Source organism: Desmodus rotundus, chromosome 7 (genome assembly GCF_022682495.2).
Source record: "Desmodus rotundus isolate HL8 chromosome 7, HLdesRot8A.1, whole genome shotgun sequence".
Classification (NCBI taxonomy): domain Eukaryota; kingdom Metazoa; phylum Chordata; class Mammalia; order Chiroptera; family Phyllostomidae; genus Desmodus; species Desmodus rotundus.
The window spans coordinates 134097904-134122194 of NC_071393.1; the positions used below are offsets into that span (position 1 = coordinate 134097904).

The 24291-nt window shown below is 45.7% G+C and overlaps 1 protein-coding gene across 3 annotated transcripts in view; it reads left to right on the forward strand.

Moving 5' to 3' along the window:
* Positions 1–24291, forward strand: part of EVL (Enah/Vasp-like) — a 122405-nt gene that overhangs the window by 14489 nt on the left and 83625 nt on the right. For 2 of the 3 annotated variants that reach the window (XM_053927546.1, XM_053927550.2), the window contains exon 1: positions 20677–20982. The exons of the other annotated variant lie outside the window; for it this stretch is intronic. In XM_053927546.1, the coding sequence (XP_053783521.1) occupies positions 20960–20982 (23 nt within the window). In that variant the 5' untranslated portion in view covers positions 20677–20959. Of the gene's footprint in view, positions 1–20676; positions 20983–24291 lie in introns of those variants that run through there. 3 annotated transcript variants of the gene reach the window in all.

Sequence of the window (24291 nt, forward strand, 5' to 3'; positions counted from 1 at the left end):
CCCTGTCGTACTTCTTTGAACTGGCTTATTCTTTCTCCTAATTGGCTTCTCAGTTCCTTGAAGATGGTGGTCTTCAGAAAGTCTTGCCTTACCTTACGTAAATGTCCGTAGCTCTTCCAGTTATTCATGGTAAGTGAGTGGTTGCTAATTATTGGCCCCTTTGAGGGCCTTCCTTTCACTGGGCTCTGACACTTGAAGTCCGCTAGCAATTAAAAAATTAACTTCTCTAAGTTTGGCTTGCACACAGAAAGTCAGTGGGCCTGGCACACAAATAAAACCCTTTATTCAAAAGAGAAACGCACCACACCTGGGAGCCTGTTTTCCCATGGACAGATCAAAGTCAAATGTGTACATTGGCATTGCTTTCTCAGACCAGCTGAGATGTCTAACTGAGCAGCTCTACGGTACTATTGATAAACACTTCCTTTCCTGGGAAGAAGGAAAATGATCTCCTGGATTTGTGCTGTTGTGCCAGTAGAACTGTAAGCCACTGAGTGAATCAGACAAAGAAGAGAAAGAAGAGCATCGCTAGCAAGAGAAGCAGCCGGCCCTTCATGAGGGCAGGGTGGCAGGGTGATGCGCTCCCGAGTGTCCGAGCCCACAGGTGGTGCGGCAGCGTTACGGTGAACTGCACAGTGCGTAGTCCTTCACCAAGCAGTTACCGAGCTCACTCTGCTGATTCCTGGGCTCTGAATAGAAGACGTGGTTTCCCGCTCGTGTAGCTTAGTCCCAAAGTGATAGAGCACAGTGACCTCGAGTTCATCATGTCTAAAATGGGACTCGCTACCACCGTATTTATGAGCAGTTGGTTTTTGACAACGATGCCATTTTTCAATGGGGAAAACAGCCTTTCAGCAAACACTGGGACAACTAAATGTCCACACAGGCAACAATGAAGTTGAACTCCTACTTCACACCATATACAAAAGTTATCTCAAAACAGACTATGAACTTAAATGTAGAGCTAAAACTTTAAATGTCTTATAAGAGAAAATATCAGCGTAAATCTTCATGGCCTTGGGTTAAGCAATGGTTTCTTAGAAATGACACCAAAATACAAATGATAAAAGAAATAAATAAATTGGATTCCATCAAAATTAAAAACTGTGCTGCAAGCCATACAATCAAGAAAAATGACAAGATAACTCATAGAATGAGAGAAAATATTTGCAAATCGTATATCTGATAAGGGACTTCTTTCTATCTAGAATATATATAAAAAACTTACAACTCAATAATAAAAGGATAAATGTCCCAATTTTAAAATGGGCAAATGGTTTAAATGGACACTTTCCCAAAGATGTACAAATGGCCAAAAAGGACATAAAAAGGTGCACGGCTTCATTAGACATGAGGAAACCATTGCAAACCAAAACCACGATGAGATACCTCTTCACACCCATTAGGATGGCTAGAATAAAAAAGACAGACAGTGATAGATGTTGGTAAGGATGTGGATAACCTTACACATTGAGTAAGTGGCTGTGTGTATATAAATCTCATCCGGGAACCCTCATTCCTTTCTGGGGAGATGTAAAAGGGTACAGCTGCTTTGGAAAACTGTCTGGCAGTTATCCAAAATATTAGACCTAGAGTTACCGTATGACCCAGCCGTTGTACTCCTAGGCATATACCTGAGAGAAATTAAAACATACATCCGCACAAAACTTGAGTGTGAATGTTCATAGGAGCATTATTCATAATACCAAATAGTGGAAATAACCCAAAAATGTATGTACTGATAAATGGGTAAACAAAATGTGGTGTGTATGTTTGTACCGTGGAATATTACTCAGCAATAAAAAGGAATGAAGTGCCAATGTTGATACAGTGGATGAACCTTGAAAACATGCAAATTGTACAAAACTGGTTACAGAAGATCACATATTGTTCCATTTGTGTGAAATGTCCAGAAAAGACAAATCCATAGAGATAGAAAAAGATTAGTTAGTAGTTGTGGGGATTCGGGGAGGGAATGGGAGTGGCTGCCGAAGGGCTTTTTGGAGGGTGATGAAGACATTCCACAGTTAGACCGCAGTGTCAGTCACGCCACTCTGTGAATATGCTAAACTCATTGAATTATGTACTTTGAATCGGTGAATCTTATGGAATAATCTGTTTCTCAGTAAATCTGGTTAAAAAACAAACAAACAAACCGAACCTACTGCTTTCCAGACTTGTCTTCTTCCAGAATCCTCCTCCTCAGTGAGATGCACACTGTGATCAAAATAGAAACCTGGAGGCTTGAGGGAGTCACCGAATTCCCTCCCACCACGTCCAGGTGGACATGCCATTCCATCTCTCCCTCCTTCCTGTCCCTGTTGCCTGCCCTTTTCCCCAGAGCCATGGCACTGACTAGTCAGGTCTTCATCATCATTAAAATGCCATAATCACGTTCCACTTTGGTCCTGTACCTCTTAAAATGCCTCCTCTGTGCTTCGTTGTTAGTACTCAGATCGAGTTAATGTTCTCTTTCTAGCTTTCTTCAGGATATTTCTGTGTCTGTCTGGATGAGGTCATGACTCCTTAACATGTATGTAAAGTCTTGCATGAACTGGCCTCTCTCTGCCTCTTCAGATTAATTTCCTCTGTTCTCCTTATAAGGACCCTACCTTCACATGTTCTTTGCATGTGATATTCCTTTTGCTTGTGATGCCACATCAAGTGATTAACAGCCACGTGTAGCTGATAGCTACCATGCTGGATAGCATAAATTACAGAACATTCCCATCAGATTCACAAGCACTCAGTAAGTATTTATTGAGAATTTCAAGCTTTGAGGAAGTTAAGAAGCCAGAAGGAAAGGGTAACATTTAGTCATCACAATTCAATTTCTTTTGTCAGTTGTTACTCTCGCCTAGAGGGCAGGGTGATGGTGGTCCTGTACATACTAATCGCATGTAGGCTTGTCCTTTCCATAATAAAGGTGGGGGGGGGCATCTTACTGCCTTAGTTGGGTATATGGTATTTGCTCAGTGTCTGATTTTGAGCGAAAGAGGAAAGGATTGGGATGGGGGGGGCAGGTATTGGGAGCAGGGGAGGGGTTGGATCAGTCTGAAGTCAGTCATTGGAGGAAGTGGCTGAGAGAGTGCTGGGCTTGGATCCAGGGGAGCCCAGGTCCAGGCCTGGCTCAGGCTGAGCTCCCTGGTGGTCTTGGTGAACCATTGCCCTCCTTGGAGCCTCACCTTTATCATCCATTTGTGAAAGGGGGGATTGAACTCAACGATATCTACGGGCCCTTCCATGTTGGTGACCTGTGGTACTGTGGCTCTTTCTGGCTCAGGAGGTGCTGACGTTCTAAATTAGGGCAGAAGTAAGTCACATGGGGCCATAAACTTAAATCCCCCTTTTCTTGGTTGCTCGCATCAGGGAGATGAGATCCTGATGTAAGTAAACTCTCGGCTGCTCCCTGGTATCAGACTCTGGGCCTGCTCTTGATTCAGAGGGGGCTGAAGGCACAGCTTTACCTTCTCTCCCTCCTCACCCTTCCCAAAGGGAAGTATTGTCTATAGTTCCCTTTCTGTTATCAAGCATGCTTGGCCTTGGAAGGCTTGACTTGGTCAAGTTGACTTAACCTCTTGGCTCCATAGTCTTCCCTCTGTAAAGTGGGGTAGTAATTCCTGCCTTGCCAACCTTTGCGGCTGATTCTTTGGCCATAGAAGACAATGTATGAGAAATGCTTTTAAAGGATTCTAGAGATGGTAGCTGTCATTAACATGCTACACAGTGGGGGCATGGACATGCCGGTTTTGTAAGGGGTCAGCCGGTAGCACCTCAGATGGGTTAGCACTTCCTCCTAACCAGTAGAAAGAAGCAGGAGTGCCCATCTTTATCATTAGGAGAACAAAATCGAAATCACGAGCACCCTGAGCATGGGCCAGCTCACTCATTCTGTGTTGTGCCGTCAGAACAGCGGGCTGAGGGTTTCTTGGGAGGCACTGATTCCACTCAGATCAAGGCAGACTTTATTTCCAGTTAGACAGGGATTAGGCTATTCTGGGAAAGCTCAGGAAGGTCGATACATTATTACTGATTAATAAATCTGCATGTTTGTCAGAGTTTAAAGGCTACCTAAGTGTAGTTTATTGGAGCCAAGAGGCTATAAAATAAACTGACCCCCAAAACTCACATAATCATCATAATAGGCCTTCCCATTTGTATAGTACCTTATACTCTACAAAAAGCTATCATGTAATTATCGTAGCATCTGAAGAGGTTGGTGAATACTATATTCATTTTATAGGTGAGCAAATGGAAGCTCAGATAAACAACTTGTCCAGTGTCACACAGCTTGTCCTTGGCAAACCTGGGACTAGGGGGAAAGAAGAACTAGCTTTTATTGAACTTTGGCCAAATGCAAACTGCTTTCACATTTACTCTCATTTAATCCATACAACAGTCTTATGAATCAGTGCAATCCCATTTTATAGATGAGCGAGCTGACAGTCGGAGAGGTTAAAATAAATTGTTCAGGGCTGACAGCTGGGGAGTGGCATGGCTGGTACTGCCATCCAGCTGTTTGGCTCCAAACCTCAGTGCTGCTGTACTGGCAGACGCTCCCCAGCCTAGGGTGGTTCCCCTTACGACCTCTCAACCCTGCGATTGTACGAGAGGGACACATGTTGAGTGGAAACTAATTTAAATTTCGATCTTTTCCTATGGGCGTGCAGTACAGTACTCATGATGCTGGGCAGCAGCTGCCAGGCAGCCACGTGGCACAAGGGCAAACAGCCCACACTCTACTGTGTATCCGTGTGTCGGATGCTTCTCCCCAACCGGAGGCTCCTCTGAGTGCTCTGAGCACACGTTGGGTGGGCTGGGTTAAGCTGTGATGTTCGGTAGGGCATCTTCAACCTATGGTGTTTTCAATTCACGGTGGGTTTATCTGAATGTAACCCCGTCAGAAGTCCAGGGGCATCTGTATTCCTTCTCAATTCATTTATTCCTTCATTCATTCAACAAATTCTTACTATATGCCTGGCAATGTTCCAGGCCTAGGATCTTACCACTCCCCCCCCCCCAGCTCTTTCTACTTCCTGTGGGTCTCTAATTTGCAATACCTCCTATCACACTGATGCTGCTAGAATAGTGTTCATATTATGTGCTATGTGTATGCTGGGAGGGTACATATAAAATAGTGTTATTGTTTTTATAAAAATCATTCCTGTTCAGTGTACAAGTTCAGCAATACAGAAAAATACAAGAAAATAAAGTACAAATGACCAGTGGATGTCAGTCCCCTGGAGATTAGCATTTGTTAGCATCCCGACTAACATGCTTCCAAACATCTCTGTGCACATACAGACACCCCTAATGGCGTCATGCTAGTGGAACAGCTGCGTGTACTGAGCTGTTCCGTAGTGGGCTGAGCGGTTCACGGCATTACATCACTTGATCCTTGCCAAAACCCTACGAGATGATGCTACCACATACTATTCAGGAGGAAACCCATGCTTAGAACAGTGAAGTCATTTGCCCAAGGTCAAGTAGTGGTAAGCTCTATGAATCTAAATACCAAGCTTGTAACTACCATGCTCTGTTGTACATAATAGTGCATAAGTGAGAATACATTGTATATTCTTTCCTGAACTTGCTTTTTTTGTTTGATTTGTGGAGGTGTTTATTATACAACAGTAATTCATAATTTGTAATAATCCTCAAATGCTTTTACTCAACTGTAGTAATGTCTGTGCAATTAATGTAGGTCTAGTTTATGATTCTTTGTATATATTATACTTTATTTGGTCAATCCCTTATTGATGGGTGTTTAGTTTATTTGCAGTTTCTTGCTATTTTAAGTCATACTGGAATCAACACCTTTGTAACCGTTTGGCTTCAACCCATCGCTCTGTAGTGAAGAGCAGACTCTGGCGCCGGGCAGCCCACGTGCGTGTGTGACTAGCCCTGCCACTTTTGAAGTGTGTTAACGTGGGCAAATCATTTCATCTCCCAGTTCCTCAAGTTCCCTATCTGTAAAATGGGAGAAAGAGCAGATAGAGCCTAAGTCCTTGCTGCTCCCCCAGGACTAAGTTCACTGATACAGGTAAAGTCCTAGAGCAGTACCTATCGAGCAGTAAGACCTGCTCGATAAATGTTAGCCCTCACCTGCGATAGTTCTTCACTCGAGGTGCTGTGCGTTGCTTTTGGGGAGGTGTCTCTGGATCCCTTCAGCTGACTGAAGAGGGGAGCACCTTGAGAAGGTGACTCATTTGCCCTGTGAGGCCATCAGCATGAAAGTTTGTATTTTCTGGGATCAACAAGTACGCTCAGGGCAACAAGGGACTTCTGTGCTCATTTGCCTTTTAAGTCCCTTTTTTTCTCCCCAGTTTTAGCCTAGAAATTCTCTACTGTCTCGACAACAATTTGATGCCTTTAGAGGTGTTGGGTGTTTTTTTCCTAGATTTTGTTCTGAGTGTGTGGTTATTTTCACCAGATGTATTGATCTTTTTAAAACACCTAGTTCACCATTACTGGAAATGGAAGGTCTCTCTGAGTGATTAATCACATCATAGCATTCCTGAAAAACGACAGTATCTGTGCGCCATGTGCAGGGATTGGATGTAGCTGCTTCCGTGGGAGTGACTGGCCTCGGGGGCTTGGACTGTGACTCACACATGGACGAAGGATGCAGATGCCAGCTCGCCTTCCCTGGTGGTGGCAGCACCAGTGGGGGGCATAGCATGAGAGGATGCACTGTCCCCTCTGCTCAAGGGGACAGGCACTTCTTCCTAGAGAGAGTGTTGCTACAACTTCTCCACTCTCCTCTACCCTCCCAGAAGCAGGTTTTTCCACCTCCCGCTGTTGACATTTGAGGCCAGGTCATTCTTTGCTGTGGAGTGCTGTCCTGTACATAGTAGGGTGTATGGCAACATCCCTGGCCTCTACCCAGTAGCCCTCCTCACCCCCACTGTGACAGCTAAAAATGTCTCCAAACAGTGCCAAATGCCCGGGAGGGGGACAGAATTGCTCACAGGTGTCCTTAGAGGAACCAGTGCTTCTTAAACTTGAATGTGCATTAGAATCCCCCAGAGACCTTGTTAAAGCACAGAGTGCTGGGTTCCATTTTCCCAAAGTGTCTGTTTCATTTAGCCTGGGGAAGGGCTGATCATTTTCATCTTTGATAAGAAATCTCCTAGGTGATGGATGCTGAGAATCCTTGTGGACCCCGCTCTTGAGAACCACAGGCGTGGAGGAAAAGCACTGCAATTAGAAATCAAGAGGCTTCCATCCTATTCCATCTTTGAGAGTAGTTTCGTGACCCTGGACAGGGTGCTGTTTTTCTCCTTTGATCAAAATGAGGAGATTGGACTTTTTTTAGGTCACCTACCACATTAATGAAATCTGTGAAACCCTTTGAAATCCATGTTCTTCTAATACAAGAGTGGTTCCCAAAGTTCGGCTCATTCAGTGCCAGGTCCTTTTGTTCTCTTTTTCCTCCCTTCCTTTCTTCCTTCCTTCCTTCCTCCCTTCTTCCCTCCCTCCCTCCCTCCCAGTATTTATTGTGTAAACCAAGGAAAGTAGTATTATAGGAGAGTTGAATGGTTTGAGAATGAGGTTTAGAAAATAAGTGCTCATTTCTCTCATGTTAGCGAGTATACATCTTTTTAAAAAGACCTGCAGTTCCAGATTTCATCAGCTACCTACCAAATTCCAGCTCAGCGCCAGCCACGCATGGAAGGTCTTAATCACTTTGTCCCCATACCTGTTCATTAAGCACCAGGCTTGTATGCTGGGTGTTGGAGCTTTTTGTAAGAAGGAATATAAACACACTGCAAGACTCAGGCAAATGGAATTCTTTTGGAAACTGAGAAGCAGTGCCATTTTGGGTGAGAAACAACACCACCCTTGTACATTTTAGTAGGAAATAGAGAAAGTCTGATTTTTGGAAATAAAATGTGAGAAAGAAAAACTAGCTTTTTGCGGGGACAAAATACATCTATCTAAAGCAGGACTTCTCAAATTACAACTCTCATAGGCACACGTTCATGCAGTTTCTCTCTCATTACCTCTGCCCTCCCTCCAACGCCTTCTCCCATCAGCAGCTGGGCTAAGTGAAGGTTTTCCTCTTTTGTGCGTTCCCTCTCTCAGGGGTTCAAAACATGGGACACTACTCTCCCAGAGCAGCCGAGGTGCCTTCTACCTGTGTGGGTTGATTTTAGAAATACATACTTACGCCTCTCCTTTACTCCCCTACCTTCAAAATACAGCATCTTCATTCCTGCCTTGCCAGTAGGTGCTAGATATTCCCACAGCGTTCATTCATTTGGTCTCCACGGTGCCTGGATGCTGTGCCCCCCTCCATTTGCATGTTGGAATTCTAACTCTGTGTGATGGTGTGAGGAGGGGAGGCCTTGGGGTGATTGGATTTTGGGGGTGGAGCCCTGGTGAATGGTATCAGAGCTCCTGTCGGAGACCTTGTACAGCTCTCAGTCCTCTCCACGGTTCCCTTTGAGGACAAGGAAGGCTCCAGCCCGGAAGAAGGCCCTCGCCTGCCCCTGCTAGACTCCCAAACTGGGAGCGGTAACTCTGTGTTTATAAGTCCCCAGTCAGTGGTGCTTTATTGTACCATAGCCCGAAGGGACTGAGACAGTCTCCATTTATGAAGGCTCCCTCTGGACTAGTTCCCAGAAATTCCCTTCCTCCCTTAGCTTCTTGAAAGACATGTAACATGCCAAAGCCTTCAGAACCCAGCCATCTTTCGGTTCTTTAGATCATTTTAATTGATTTGTATGTTTATTCATTCCAGTTCCCAGCCTCCATGGGAAATGCAGACCTTGAACAAGACGTTCTCTGATTCATTCATTAGATTTCTCCTTTGACTTCATGTTATTGCACCTGTTAGTGTTGGTTGGATTTTTATGTGCCTCTGCTGTGGGTTTGGTTCGTGACTTCCAAGCATGTTGTATTGGACAGAAGGGCTGATAGGGGTTGGTTTGTGAAGTTAGGAAATGAGAGTTAATTGTAATAATTGCCTCCGAATAGCCAGAGCCTGGGGGAGAGGGGGCTGTGAATCAGCGGCTATGAATCCGTCCCTTTCTCGTCTTCAAGAGCCCCACAAGGGTGATCATTGCAGGGAATTCAGAGAAATGCGAAGGCTGGAAGTTCTAGAAAACGGGGCCCCCCAAGTTTCAGGAAGACTAAGCAGTAATTTAGAATTAACTTCAATCATTTCAAGGATTTTCACAAATTAAGAGGATGTAAATTAGGCAGAAGCAAAAATAAACCAGATGGGAAAGACCTTCTTTACCTTCTAGTTCACTGGAATGGATAATGAACTAGTTCAGATCTTTAAAAGGTATTTTAGGAAAATTATCTAAAACTTGGAGAAAAGGCAAAAAGAATATTGTGTACCTTTTTAATACCACTCGAGAGCATTGTCAGCAATCTCCTCTAAGGGACATTCTTGGAGAAGACTGGCTTTTATAAAGTTAAATGTTAACTTGTAGGAAATTGGTAAGTTACAAATGATTTTTTGTCCAGTGGAGACCTAAAATTGATTTCTGTTTAGTAGAAAAGATAACCTTAAAGGTTATGGCTTAATTGCTCTGTGGTCCATTAACCAGTTTTGTACCCTACTTTAAAGATTATCAGAGCTTTCTTTTCATCCACCGACTGTATGTGTGTATGTTTCCTGTATTACCTTTGAACCAGGCTTGCCATCCTGCTGGTCCCTCACTAATGAGTTAAATCAATCCTTGACACAATCTTAGTATCCATTTGTATGGGAGTTAGGTTTTTAGCTTTTTGAAAATTAGACTCTGACAGAATGGGAACATTTTGAGGAATAAGTGTCTTAAGTGGCTAGGCTGAATAGGGTTTGAGTAATTTGACTTTAAGGTCCTCTTAGCCCTGAATGCCCACAAATATGGGTCTTTATAGAAATTCTCTCTGGTCACTTGGATAGTAAGTTGCACTTGTGGGTCATTTAATTATATGGCCTGGATAAATACTTAAAATTCCCACCTTATCAAGATCTCAGACAGCACAAAGTAGAAAGGGATAATTTCCTTTGTTGTTGATAATAGTTCAATTATTTATTTAGAAAGCACTAGTAATTTATAAACCATTGGCACGCCTGCTATTATGTTTGGCCCTCACAGTTTCTTTGTGAGGGCGCAGAGCAGGAATTGTTACCCACATGTTGCAGGTGAACAAGCTGGGACTCTGCACTCCGGCAGGTAAAGTAAGCTGCCAAACGCACTCGGAGCGGAGCGGCTCTCCACGCTCCTGGACAACTGTGAGGTATAATCAGGACTCCTGGGGATCTTGATGAGAACAGTGAGTTGAAGTGGGAAAAAAACCCCGAATACTGACAGAGTAGCAGTAAAATCTTGGGCCATGGCTTCAGCCACCGTGCACCCTGATTTACCATGCTGACTCTCATTTCGGTGTTGTGTGTGGTCTGTTCCTGACTGTTGGCAAGGCCAGAAGTGTGCCTGAATGTTCTTTGACCTCCTCTCTCCGGGATAGAAGCATGTGCACTCATAGCCGGTGCCCAGGAAATAGTTGTTGATTGTATATGTGAATTTGCTTTACGTGCTTTTATCTTCTTGATTCTCCCTCTATTCCTGGTAAGATTTCCTTGGCTGATTTCTGTGTATCTGAGTGACATTGGAGCAGCTGCATGTGTTTGTTCAAAAGGATGATCTGCCCTTTTATTGGATGCTTGCATGAGAAAGAGGACTGCTGATAAATCCAATTTCATCTTTTTATGAAATCTTCTCTCTCAGTCTACAAACTGCTGATTCGTGAACTCAACAGCTACCCGGGGCCAGGCCCTGGGACGGAACGATAAAGATGAGACAAGGCCCTTCCACTCCGGGAGCGTGCCCTTCTTTGCCTTCTGGTCCTGGTGGTGGTCTTAGGGTTTCTGTTGAAATGTTTTATTTAATCTTTGCTCTGCTTCATTAGTAATCTAAAGAACCACGTGAAATAATTGAGTGTGACAAGGACCACCTCTAAACGCTACCTAACTAAAATTCATCACCTTCTCTCTTGTCTCCTGATGCCACCAGGTCCAGGCCATCATCTCCCACCTGGACTGCACCAACAGCTTCCAGCTGGTCTCCCCACATCACTTTTCTTTTTTTAATATATTTTATTGATTATGCTATTACATTTGTCCCATTTCCTCCCCTTCACTCCACTCCATCCTGAACACCCCCTCCCTCCCACATTCCCCCCCTATAGTTCATGTCCATGGGTCATACATATAAGTTCTTTGGCTTCTGCATTTCCTATGCTATTCTTACCCTCCCCCTGTCTATTTTCTACCTACATTTATGCTACTTATTCTCTGTACCTTTCCCCCCTTTCTCCCCCTCCCACTCCCCTGTTGATAACCCTCCATGTGATCTCCATTTCTGTGGTTCTGTTCCTCTTCTAGTTGTTTGCTTAGTTTGCTTTTGTTTTTGTTTTAGGTGTAGTTGTTAATAACTGTGAGTTTGCTGTCATTTTTACTGTTCCTATTTTTGATCTTCTTTTTCTTAGATAAGTCCCTTTAACATTTCATATAATAAGAACTTGGTGATGATGAACTCCTTTAACTTGACCTTATCTGAGAAGCACTTCATCTGCCCTTCCATTCTAAATGATAGCTTTGCTGGATACAGTAATCTTGGATGTAGGTCCTTGGCTTTCATGACTTGGAATACTTCTTTCCAGCCCCTTCTTGCCTGCAAGGTCTCTTTTGAGAAATCAGCTAACAGTCTTATGGGAACTCCTTTGTAGGTAACTGTCTCTTTTTCTCTTGCTGCTTCTAAGATTCTCTCCTTCTGTGTAATCTTGGGTAATGTAATTATGATGTGCCTTGGTGTGTTTCTCCTTCGGTCCAGCTTCTTTGGGACTCTCTGAGCTTCCTGGACTTCCTGGAAGTCTATTTCCTTTGCCAGACTGGGGAAGTTCTCCTTCATTATTTGTTCAGATAAGTTTTCAATTTTTTGCTCTTCCTCTTCTCCTTCTGGTACTCCTATAATTCGGATGTTGGAATGTTTAAAGATGTCTCGGAGGTTCCTAAGCCTCTGTTCATTTTTTTGAATTCTTGTTTCTTCATTCTTTTCTGGTTGGATGTTTCTTTCTTCCCTCTGGTCCACACCATTGATTTGAGTTCCAGTTTCCTTCCCATCACTATTGGTTCCCTGTACATTTTCCTTTGTTTCTCTTAGCATATGCTTCATTTTTTCATCTGGTTTGTGACCAAATTCAACCAGTTCTGTGAGCTTCCTGATTACCAGTGTTTTGAACTGTGCATCTGATAGGTTGGCTATCTCTTCATTGCTTAGTTGTATTTTTTGTGGAGCTTTGGTCTGTTCTTTCATTTGGTCCTTTCTTTTTTTTTTGGTCTTGGTGCGCCAGTTATGTAAAGGGGCGGAGCCTTAGGTGTTCACCAGGGCAAGGTAATGCTGGTTGCTGCGCTGTGACGCTGTACATGGGGGAGGGGTCTGGGAGGGAGCAATGGCTCTTGCTCCCTCTCAGCCGGTTTTCAGTCACTTCCCTGCTACCTACAGTCAAATTGGGCGCCTCTGGTGCTGATTCCCGAGTGGGTGGACTTGTGCACGCCCTAGACCCCTGTGGGTCTCTCCAACGACCTCTCCCGTGAGGCTGGGAGTTTCTCCTGCTGCCGCCTCAACCTCCACGGGTATTTTCAGTCGGTGGTTTGAGGCTTTATTTCCCTGCGCTGGAACTCTGGGTTGTGCGGTCTTTCACCTGGTCCACCAACTGCTGCCTCGCTGGCCAGCTGCAGCTTTGCCCACCCGGCTCCACAATCCACCACCTCGCTGGGTCCGCCAGCCACCGCCCTGCAGGGAGTCCTGTCTGCCCGGCTGCTCGTCTCTGCCCCTCCAACCAGTCTGGATGAATGTTTCTTCTTTAGCTCCTTGGTTGTCGAACTTCCATACAGTTCGATTTTCTGTCAGTTCTGGTTGTTTTTTGTTTTTAAATTGTTGTTGTCCTTCTTTGGGTTGTGCGAGGAGGCACCGTGTGTCTATCTACGCCTCCATCTTGGCCGGAAGTCCTCCCCACATCACTTTTCTTCCAGCAGTGAAAACCAGGTCGCTTTACTACCCTCTAAAACTGGCCAGCGCTTGCTTCCCTGGCTGAGGAGGCTTTGCTTACATCTCTGTCTTATCTTCCTCTACTCTTCCTGACTTCACTAGTCCAGCTGCCCTGTCAGGGAGGGAAGGAGGGATGCAGGCTGGATTCCACCCACCTGGGGCCTTGGTACCAGCTGTCTCCTCTGCCTGCTGTGATGTTTCCCTGATGTTTGCACAACTGTCCCCTGCTTGTCATTCACATCTCAGCTTAAATATCATACCTGAGGGGTCCTTTTCTACTGCTTCTCCATAGCCTCCAGCCCCTCTCTGGCACATTGCCCTGTTTTATCATCCTTTCTCATTCGTTCAGTCTCTGACTCCCTTCCTTCGAGTGGATGCCCTGTGAATCTGAGGGCTTGAGCATCTTCACAGTTCTCTCTGCAGTACCTGGAGTCATGTCTAGCACGTGGTAGCTCTTACAGCATTTGTCGAGGGAACGCAATAGTAAGCGGTGCAGACGTTTAATAGTGCTCATTTGGGGAGAGAGATTGATGTGGACAGGCATGCAGAAATAAACTACTTTTTTTACCAATAAGAAAAGTTGTTTACCGTAAACTACTTTTGAGAAGTGGTAGCCTGAAAAATGTATTGCAGTTGTGTGTGCTTCATGGTGGAGTGCTTTCGGGGTGTAGCTTTCAGTTAGTAGAATCAGGGGATGGCTTATTTAAAACTTCTATTTTAAAGTTAAATGTCACTGTGGAAGTTGAGTTGAATTGTGTAACCTGGGGGAAAGAATTAGTTGAGAGTCTAGGACTCACTCGTTTCTGACAATTGGAGATTTTTTGTTTCTATTTTTATTTTTTTAACTTTTGGAAAGGTTATTTCAACTGGAATAAAAATGCACTTAGTAAATTTAAAAAGGTTTGACCAGAGACCTATTCTGTACCCAGGAATGTGCTGTGCCTGGTGAAGGCTTAAAAAGGACTAAAAACGGAAGTTGCTGTTAGTGGGCCCCCATAATTACAAAATAGAAGGATTTGGGGGTAGTGGCCCAAAATTATAATAGATTTCTCTTGAAGCTTTATTTGCATGGCAAGCATATGTTTCTACTTAGATAGTGTGTGTATTTCTGATACAAGTTATGAGGAGCTAAACTATTAAGTTTCCTCCTGCCAGTCCCCTCAGCCCCTGTCCCCAGGGACTCTCACCTGTTTAGGGGCCTCAGACATGGAGGGGACAGACACTATGATGAGTGAGATTATAAATACCACATGTGTTGACTCTCATAGGAATTCGGGAGCTTTACAGATCGCCTTAGGCTGGTTTTGGTCCAGAGCGGGACACGATGGGGTTTAGAAACATGTGACAATATCGTCTACCACTGGTGGCGGTTCACGCGTGCCGGGGTTTCACCTCTGCAGCATCCCCACAGACGTGCTGTCATCCCCTTTTTTAAGGTTAGGACACTGAAGCTTAGACAGGTAAGAATTTGTGCGAGATTTCTCAGGTGGAAAGTAGAGCTGGACTCAGATGCACACTTTCCATAACCCTTTGTGGAGAGAAGGCAAGGAGTGCCGTGGACGGGGGAGGTGGCATGCGTAAGTGTGCGGGGTCAGTGAGGAGGCCAACCTGGGTCCAGCTGGCAAGAGTGGGAGGTGTGTGGAGGAGCTGAATGCCAGGCCAGGTTGCTGGGACTTCAGTGTGGAGACAGTGAACAAGCATTGTGGGGTTTTGAGCTGGAAGATGTGAGGGCAGGTGACTGTAGGAAGGGAGTAAGACAGGCAGGAGGTGAGGGGGAGGTGAGGATACTCTGGATTAGGGTACTGGAGTCAGACTGGGAAGAAGTGGCCAGTGGGGACCCTCTTGGGCGCTTCTTGTTGCCACTCCGCCCTCTGCTTATTGGAAGAATTTGTGTGTGGGCTGAGAGAAAAGAATCAGGGTTTGGTCACGACTGTCTCCTCCTGTTTCGTCTCTACTCAGCCCAGCAGTGAACGCGCACACCCATGTGTGTCAGAAGAGCATTGCTGTTGACCTTGATTGGAGAGTAGACCCTGTTCACGTGCTCAGTCCCTGTTTGGCAGCACACACATCACGGCCGTGAGCCTATAGTCTGACCACGTGTGAGGGCTCAGGCCCACAGGGCTTTGAACTCTCAGATTGGCGGTCTCCAAAGGGACTGTGATGAGGATTCAGTGCCACAAATCATAAGTTCACTTTCTTGAGAAATCTACCATCTCATGTGGAAAGACATGTTGCTTGCTAAACCAAGGTACCTGTTAGGCTAAGAGTACTAGTTTAAAATATCCTTCTCATTTACTTCCCCCAGTTGTCAGGTGCCTGGCAACACCTCCTGTTCATGATTGTGTTTTTATTCAGTATCTGCACTGTCTCTGGAGACATCTCAGCACTTGCATGTCGAGTGACTACAGAGGACAGTGTCCTGCCATGACGGCAGGACCCAGTCAAGAAGCTTTGATTCTTCAGATGAGACTAGAAAGAGGAGGTGAGTCCAGATAACTGGTGTGGATGTGAGGACATGAATGCAGAGCTCCCCAGAAGGGCCGCCCGGACGGGGCTGCCAGGTCATCGTAGCCAGGTGTTACCAGGCTGAGTCTGGGCCTGTCCCTGCTGGAGGAAGGGACAACCTGCAGCAGGGACTCTGGGGCCCTTCCACTCCTCCTTCAGCCAGAAGTGTCTTTTATCAGCTTTATATTCACTTCAGCTCTATGTTCCATGTAAGTGATGTTTTAAAATAAAGGCCAAAAAATTGATATCTGGCAAAGGAAGCCTAAGTCCCAGAATAGGGACATGCTTTGTCTGGGTCTCGAGTTGTTGGCGGACAACCTGGGATAACTTCTTTTCCAACACTGTGTGGCCCCTGAAGTGCCATTCCAGTGAGGAGTGGAGTGGTTAGGAGTCATGGGCCCTCTCGTATGTCCCTGTTCCTGACATTTGGGTGTTAGTAGTTACCAAGTGGTCAAGTGGGAGTGCCTAGCTTCTGAAACAGACCCTATTCCAGATGTGGTGCCAAGGCCAGATCAACTGAGGTTCCCACCCCATCCTTCCTGGGGCAGCTGAGACCCTCTTTAGCCCCCAGCGGTCTCAGCCTGGCCATGAAATCTGGATGTTAGCTGGCCAGTTGGATGAGAGAACCCCAGAGGGTCACCATGACCCAGGCCACAAGGGGCCTGGCCGTCTATAGGATGAGCCCTCTCTGGAGGCAGCTGGATCATTGGTATAGGGATGCCGATGGGCATAAGGGGTTAAAAAATGTTGGTGCTAAACCAACCTGAGTCCAAGTCATTGTTCTCTCACTTAATGGCAATACAACCTTGGACAAGTTACTTAACCACTTTGGTCTCCATTTCCTTATCTTGGAGTGGGGTGGAGGGGTGGGGAGAAAATGCAGAAAAGTGTAATTGAACAACAATTAAAAAAAAAAAGAAAATTGGGGACTTTCCTAAAATTATGTCTGAATGCACGTGGTGCTAGGATTTGGAGCTTGTTCACCATTTCTGTCAACTCTGCTCCCTGCCAGGACCTTATAAATTGCCCGGAGGGAACCAGCTCTCCAAGAGGAGACTCTTGGATCACTGGTGGGAAAAGGCACCAAGTCCAGAGGTTCTCCATCCCACCAGGCCTCTGCCACACTGGGCCTGCTTGGTGGCCAAGAGAAGGCACGGAGGCCAGTTCCCACCGGGCCATCTCCCTGCTGTTCCTCCTCAAAGCTTGCAGGGAATGGCAGGAATGTAGGTTTTGACCTTTATACCAACCAACAAACCCATCAAGCAATCACTGAGTGCCTCCTTTCCTTCCGGAGGCTTGCCACTGGTTGATTACCAGCTGCTCCTACCCCCATCCATCTAGGAGTGCAGCCAGGTGTTTAACAAATGAAAACATCAGAGGGACCTCGTCAAACTAAAAAGTTTTTGCACAGCAGCCCTGACTAGTGTGGCTCAATGGGTTGGGTGTCATCCTGCAAAGCAAAAGATTGCAGATCTTTCTCGGTCAGGGTACAAGCTTGGGTTGCAGGTTTGGTCCCTGGTTGTGGTGCGTACGAGAGGCAACCAATTGATGTTTCTCTCTCACATCAATGTTTCTCTCCCTCTCTTTCTCCGTCTTCTTCCCTCTTTCTAAAAATAAACTCTTTTTTAAAAAAGTAAAAAAAAGGTTTTGCACAGCAAGGAAGCCATCAACAAAATGAAAAGCCAACCTACTGAATGGGAGAAGATATTCACCAATGACTCATCCTAGAAGGGGTTAATAACCAGAAGGTACAAAGAACTCAGACAGCTCAATACCAAAATAGCAAACAGTCCAGTTAAAAAATGGGCAAGGGACCTGAATAGACACTTCTCCAAAAAGGACATACAGATGGCCAATAGACATACAAAAAGATGCTCAAAGTCACTAATCATTGGAGAAATGCAAATTAAAACCACAATGAGCTGTCATCTCACACCTGCCAGAATGACTACCTACCATCAATAAATCAACAAACAACAAGTGCTGAGAATGTGGAGAAAAGGGAACCCTCGTGAACTTTGGTGGGAATACAAATTGGTACAGCCACAATGGAACACAGTGTGGAGGTTCCTCAAAAAATTAAAAATGGTGTCCTGGCCCTGTAGCTCAGTTGGTTGGAGCAACATCCCACGCACCAAAAGGTTGCATATGGTCAGGGCACATACCTAGGTTGTGGGTTCGATCCCCAGTCAGGGTGCATACAGGAAGCAACCAGTCAGTGTTTCTCATGTCGAGATCTCTCTCTCTCTGTCTCTCCCCCACCTCCCCTCCCCTCCCTTTCCCTCTCCCACTCCCTCTTTCTCTCCCTCTTTCTTCCTCTCTAAAGTCAATAAACATATCCTCTGATGAGAATTAAAACAAAATAAGAATTAAAATGGAACTACCTTATGACCCAGCAATTCCTCTTCTGGGTATGTATCTGAAGATACTCAAAACACTGCCCAACAGTAGATGAGTGGATGAAGAGGTGTTAGAGATGTACAGTGGAATATTACTTGGCCATAATAAAGAATTAAATCTTACCATTTGTGACAGGATGGGTGGACCTGGAGGGTATTGTGGTAAATGAAATGTCAGAGAAAGACAAATAGCATATGATCTCATATATATGTGGAATCTAAAGAACAAAGTAAGTGAAAAAATAAAATTGAAACAGACTCATAGACACAGAGAACAGACTTATGGCTGCCAGAGGGGAGGGAGTCTGGAGGACTGGGTGAAGAAGGTGAGGGGACTGAGAAGCAGGGGTCGGTGGTCACAGAACAGTCACAGGATGCGAGTGCAGCCCGGGGAATATGGTCAACAGCATTGTCACAACTGCGTGGTGCCAGGTGGGCGCTAGAAACGTTGGCAGAAACACTTTGTAAAGTGTATGACTGTTTAGCTATGCTGTGCAGCCGAAATCAGTACAAAATAATGCCGACTTTCTATTGTAATTGAACAAAATTTTAAGGCAAAGTAAGTCTTCTAATTGAATTTGGTATGGGAGAATTATTTTTCATAAGAGCTGGGTAATCTACTGCTTTATTTTTTTAATGAGGATTTGGAACAGTGATTTGATACATATATCTATACACATTATATGTGTATATGTACATCACATACCCACATCCTTTGGCCTGAGAATCATAGGGCAGAAATACCTTGTTCCCCTCCCCCTGAAAAAAAACAGTTAGATGAGCCACCAGTAAACAGACCGACTGCACACTTCCCCGAGGGGTGAGCTCACCGGGAAGAAGAGCCGTGGGCTCGCAGCACCGCCCCAGGACCAGCCCCTGCAGTGGTGAAGATGGTGAAGACGGTCCCTGTAACGTACTTGATGAAGACCTTCCCCACTGCACAGTCCCAGCTTGCTGGGCCCTGGCCGCCGTCCTGTGAGAGGCATGGGTGGTGTCCACATTATTCCGGTTGTCCCTCGTGGGAATCCAAGGCTCATAGCACTTGAGTAGCTGGCCAGTGACCACAGAGTCACTAAGTGGCGGATCTGGGACTTCAACCTGGGTTAACTAGTGGCTGTGGCTCGCCTCTGTGTTCTGTTACGTCACCATTCTGCCAAGTAGAGGCTCTCAGGCAGACTTGTCAGGAATATCTGGGAGGCCTTCTGGGTCAGTTTAGTTGCTGATTGCTATATGGCCTGAGAGACTACAGGGTTCCCTGGAGTTTCTTACTAATCAGTCTGCCTCAGTTGGCTGTTGCCACTGCATTTCTTTGAGGCAAGTTCCGGACGCTCACTTTTCTTCACCGAGAGACAACATGGGAGGAGCGGTGCATTCACCCCCGAGCGTGAGGGGCTTCATTCAGCAAACCTTTACTAGTGGCAGGCACCGGGCACACAGAGCTTAATCCCACACAGCCCCTGCCCTCAGGCACCGCAGGGGTTCGTGGGGCAGGGGCAGTAGCTGGCTGCCCTGGCGCCTGGGGACGGCCAACCCAGGGAACAGTGCGTGGGCCACAAGGAAGGGTGCAAGTCACAGAGGGATCAAGGGATGATTTAGGCAGTTGGCCCGTGGACTGAAGAAAGGCGGTCTTGGCATAGTTTGGGAAGTAGGAATGTCTGGCTGGATTTGGGGGTTCATGAAGAGTTTTAATGGAAGAAAGAATTGGAAAAATAAGATTCTGTGTGTTGGGCTGAGGGGTTTTTCCTTAACACCGTGGGCACTGAGGAGCTAATACAGGGTTCAAATAGGAGCCGTCCAAATGGATTTAGAGAAATTGCTCTGGCAGAGTTTGAGAGAAGGGAGGGAAAGAGGAAGACCAGTTAGAATACAACAGACCAGGTGAGAACTGCTGAAGGCAGGTGGGCACTCAGGTGGTGGGTGGGGAGTGGGCAGAGGGCCAGACTCAAAGAAACCTTTTTGAGGTAGAATCAGAGCTAATGACTGATTATCTTTGTGGTGTGAGGCAGAGAAAAAAGTCAAGAGTGACTCACAGGTTTGTATTTGAGATTTGTCTCCCGTATTAAGATTTGCAGTCCAGATGCTGAAGATTCTTCTTAATGGCAAGTATAGTCTATAGCCTCAGCTCATTTGCCAAATTTTGCCAGCTTGGACTTTGCAAACTGGTAAGCATTTCTCTCTCTTTTTCTTTTAGGCTGACATCTTTATTTCTTTTTATTTATTTTTTAACTTTTGTTCTAAAATTACTATAGTAATTTTTGTACTTCTAGGCATTGATAAGAGCCTGGTACATTATTAGACACTCACTAAATGAATCATCAAAGAAATGAGATCACCCATCACGACTGACCTACAAGGTCATGTTCATGGTAAAGGGGTGGCATAAAATGTGGCTTAGAGGGTTCCAAAGCCCTTTATGCATTTGTGATAAAGTAAGGTTTGGTAGTGGATGGATACAATACAGGATTCTGCAGAATTTTCAGTACAATGTAGCCAGGTATCACTCTATATATACTACATTCACTGGCCACATTGGTCCTACCTGGTCATTATAGAAGCAGCAGCCGCAGGAAGATGAGGTAATCAGGCAGGTCACAGTGGAACAGGTTATATTCTCATTCCTTTAAGCTTTTACCCCCCTGCAAAAGCCTGGTCTGGAGGTGAGATGTGATCTGTGGTTTACACAGGATCTTGGGCATGCACTTATTCCTCTGGACTAATCCAGTGCCCAGCCTAGAGCCTAAGCATCCACTGCATTAATCAGACTTGCTGGAATGATCACATGGTTTTCTCGCTGCCTCCCCTGTTAGCTGCCGCTTGTCAGCAGCTGGCGGAGCTGGAGGCTGCAGGCCCCTGTCTGCAGAAAGCCTTTTACTTCAGAATACTGGGGCTGGGGAGAACCCCGCCTCTTTTTTCTGCACTTTGCAGCACCTGACTGACTAAATGGTTGTCCTCCGAACCAAAAAGGCTACCAGACAATCTAAGGAAATTGTCTCTGACTAGGTCATGTTCGCATTTGAAGAAATCAGGTATGTTCTGGGTTTTCCACATCAGTCTGCTGCTGGGTTTTTGTTCTCGCTAGGTTTTTGCTGTGTAATGACAGCTTAGGTTCTGGCTGGTTCTCACACACAAAAAAGGGGTCTCGTCTGCATTTGGTGGGTCTTTCCCGGCCGTGGGGGTCGGAGGTGCCGCGGTGGTGCAGGTCAGGGTGTTTGCTGCATGCACAAATGCAGTGTGCATAATTGTTTGCTGGTGTGTAAATTCGCCAAGGACCCCACCTTGTGTCTCATTTGAGCTTCTGTTGCAGGTGTAGAGTTATGAATACGGAATAGCAACTGTTCATCCAGAATGAGTCTCTTGCTATCTTTTGTTTTTCTTCCTTTGTCAAACTCATGGAGTCGACTGCTCTCTTAAAAAATGCTAATCTTAGCAGTGAAGGTGAAAAATTCTGCAAGTCTGCCTGCTTAGTTGAGATCTGATTTTGGCTCTGATTTTCCTCATCGATAGTAATCTCCTGGCTGGCGGTTTTCTGGGAAGTGCCCTGATAATTTAACAGAGTCCTTCTTTGCTTTTGTAAGCCTTCCAGCTGCTGTAATTATTAATGCTCCAAACTGGAGTCTTTTGTGAACCTTACTCCCTCGCTTTCCTCCATCTCTTCTCCGGGAATCTGTGTCTGGGTGTGAACGTGGAGGGGATGCTCCAGGAGAGATAGTTCCTAAGAAATGAAAATAAAGGAGAAATGGGAGGGCTGGCCAGTGCATCCCTGTGCATGTTCCCCCATCTTTGGAATGTATGGAAGCAAGTGTGTATGTGTCTGTTTCTGACCTCGGGCAGCTTCTCATTTCTCACACGGAATTCCTGTGTGTTTTAGGACCGAGCATAAGTGCCATTTCGATGGGCAAAGGTTGTGTGGGAACCTCAGTTCTGTCTCTTGCAGGCCCTTTTTGTTCCCTCCAAATGTTGCTGCAATACATATTAAAATGATAATAGAATAACCACTTTTCATTATTTGTAAGAGGAAACTAGAAGCCTTTTAATCAAAATCAAGGGAGTAGATGAGAGAATCATTTCCTGAAAGCAAAGCAGCGCTACACAGGCTGTCCCCACCCTTTCTGTCAACTTGGGGCTTGGGACCCAGGAAGTTCTCCTTTGTTTAAGAGTGTATCCCTGCATTATTTTTAATGGACTGGGCTTGTGAATAGGACATTCTTTTCATGTGGCAACATGCTCTGGTGACATGGGGCCTGTGTCCTTACATGGGGACCAGAACTTAATGTTTTATAATAGCCCCATTAATAACTAACAAGAATTTATTTAATGCTTGACATGTTACAGTAGATTGGTCCTTAGAGAATGAAACAGGAGACCTGGGTTCTAATCCCAGTCTCAAAATTGGCTTCTCTGACCTAATGAGAGTTACAGAAGAGTTTTGTGAATTGTACAAAGTAGTGTAACTGTAAGGTTCATATTCTGTTACTAGTATTTACTCCAGATGGAACAAGCCTTAGCTACTGCCTAGAACAGAGCTTGGAGCCTTTCTCTGCGTTCCCTGGTCAGGGCGAGGGGTGTGTCCACAAAGGCAGTCCGTGGTGGTGGTCTCCTAGTGCGGGAGCTGGGTCTGGTGAGGTGGAGAAGGTCTAGGCTACAGGGGTCACAGCAGCCCCCTCCTCCTGTGAGGCTGTGGAGCGGAGCCGAGGATACAAGGGTGAGGTGAGAAGGTTCGTATCTTGGCTTGTACCCCTGTTTCTGCCATGCACTGTCTCCTGATCTTTCTTTGTCTCCATTTTCCCAACTGGAAAATGGGGATAGCAGTTCTTGCCAGGCAAATCTATAATGCTGTCAGAGTTAAGTGAGAATGTGAACTTACTTGATAAATTACAGCACTCTCACCGTGAACGTAAGGGAGGAAAGGACACTGGGCGTGACTCTGTCTCTTATCCACACACATTTATGGGCCTCCATACACACACCCCAACCCCAAGAGCACAGGGTCACCTTCATTTTTAAAGGAAGTCTGAGTCTGGCATAGACTGGGTCTATGCTGTTAGCCCCTACTGGACTAATGTCCTTGAGAACTTTTATGAGTCCTGTGTCTTCAGCTTTGTATCCTTCCTGCCTAAACTGCTTGACACACAGTAAACCTTAGTAAGCAGTGGATGCGGTTCGTTCTCAGGCGGACTTAACAAGGGGGAAAGTGCACAAGCTGTCTGTGGCTAGCTCAGTGCAGGCCTGGCCTGGGTGCCGTGGTGCCTGCTGGAGGTGCTAGCTCAGAGGGACAGCTGACCTCCTGAGAAAAAGGCAAAGTGTCCTCAGCACACCCGGGGTGCTGGACTGCCAGAGAGCTCCAGCCACATTTTATAAGGCATCTCTGCAGGTGACCTCACTTTAGAACCTGCTGCTCTTTTAATGCTTCGCTGAGGCCCAGGGCCTCAGCCTGGAGAGTTGCAGACCCCAAGAACATGAGCGGTGGGACCAGTGTGTTCCAGCTCTTAGGAGACCCCGCTCCTGTCCCCCTCCCTTGACTACAAGTCTGCACTGTTCTCACGCCGGTAGGCCGTCCTAGCTGGCTGTTGTGGTAGACACCCTTCACTTGTGTTTTTGCCTTTTAAAATTTTTTTAAAACTTAGGCAAAAGGTGTACTGAACTAACAGTTTATGTAAACATATTTACCTCTTACTCTCCACCACAGAGACTGTCACCCGAGCGCACTGGAGACAGCTCTGTGGGATTCCCAGCACAGTGGCCACAGGCCCTTTCCATCCCCAGAAGGAAGAGTTTTAAATGTAATTTTTGGCTTCATGATCCCTCAAGTGAGAATGGAACCCAAATTAGAAACCGCTGTTTCTCAAAATTCTTGATACTTTTCCCTACTTACTTCCAGAAGGAATGTGGTATACCAACTCCAAGACCTAAAATCCACAGCTGGAATGTGACAATCACATACAAATGGGAAATTACTACTTTGAATCTGTTTTGTTTCAATTATTGTATTTTTAAACGTTACAGACGGGTTGAGGTTCAAACTCTTACTAGCTCTGTTTTTATTACTTAAAATCTAATCTGGTTTTGGGAAATATTATACCTTTTCTTGCCCTTTGACGGGTGGAATATTGAAACAAGTTAAAGTGAGTGGTACCAAGGACCCCCTGAAGTTCTTAGCCAGGAGAGCTCCCCTGGGTGTCAAGTGCCAGTCTCATCCCTCTCGTTCCTCAGGCTCCTGGAAGGCCTTAGAGACCAGATATGTAGGCCCAGCGATGCCCCACTGTGGTGCAGAGAGATGGCTCAGATCAACAGGAGGCGGAGGCTGGGCTGGGCTGGGCTGGAAGGGGAAGGCACAG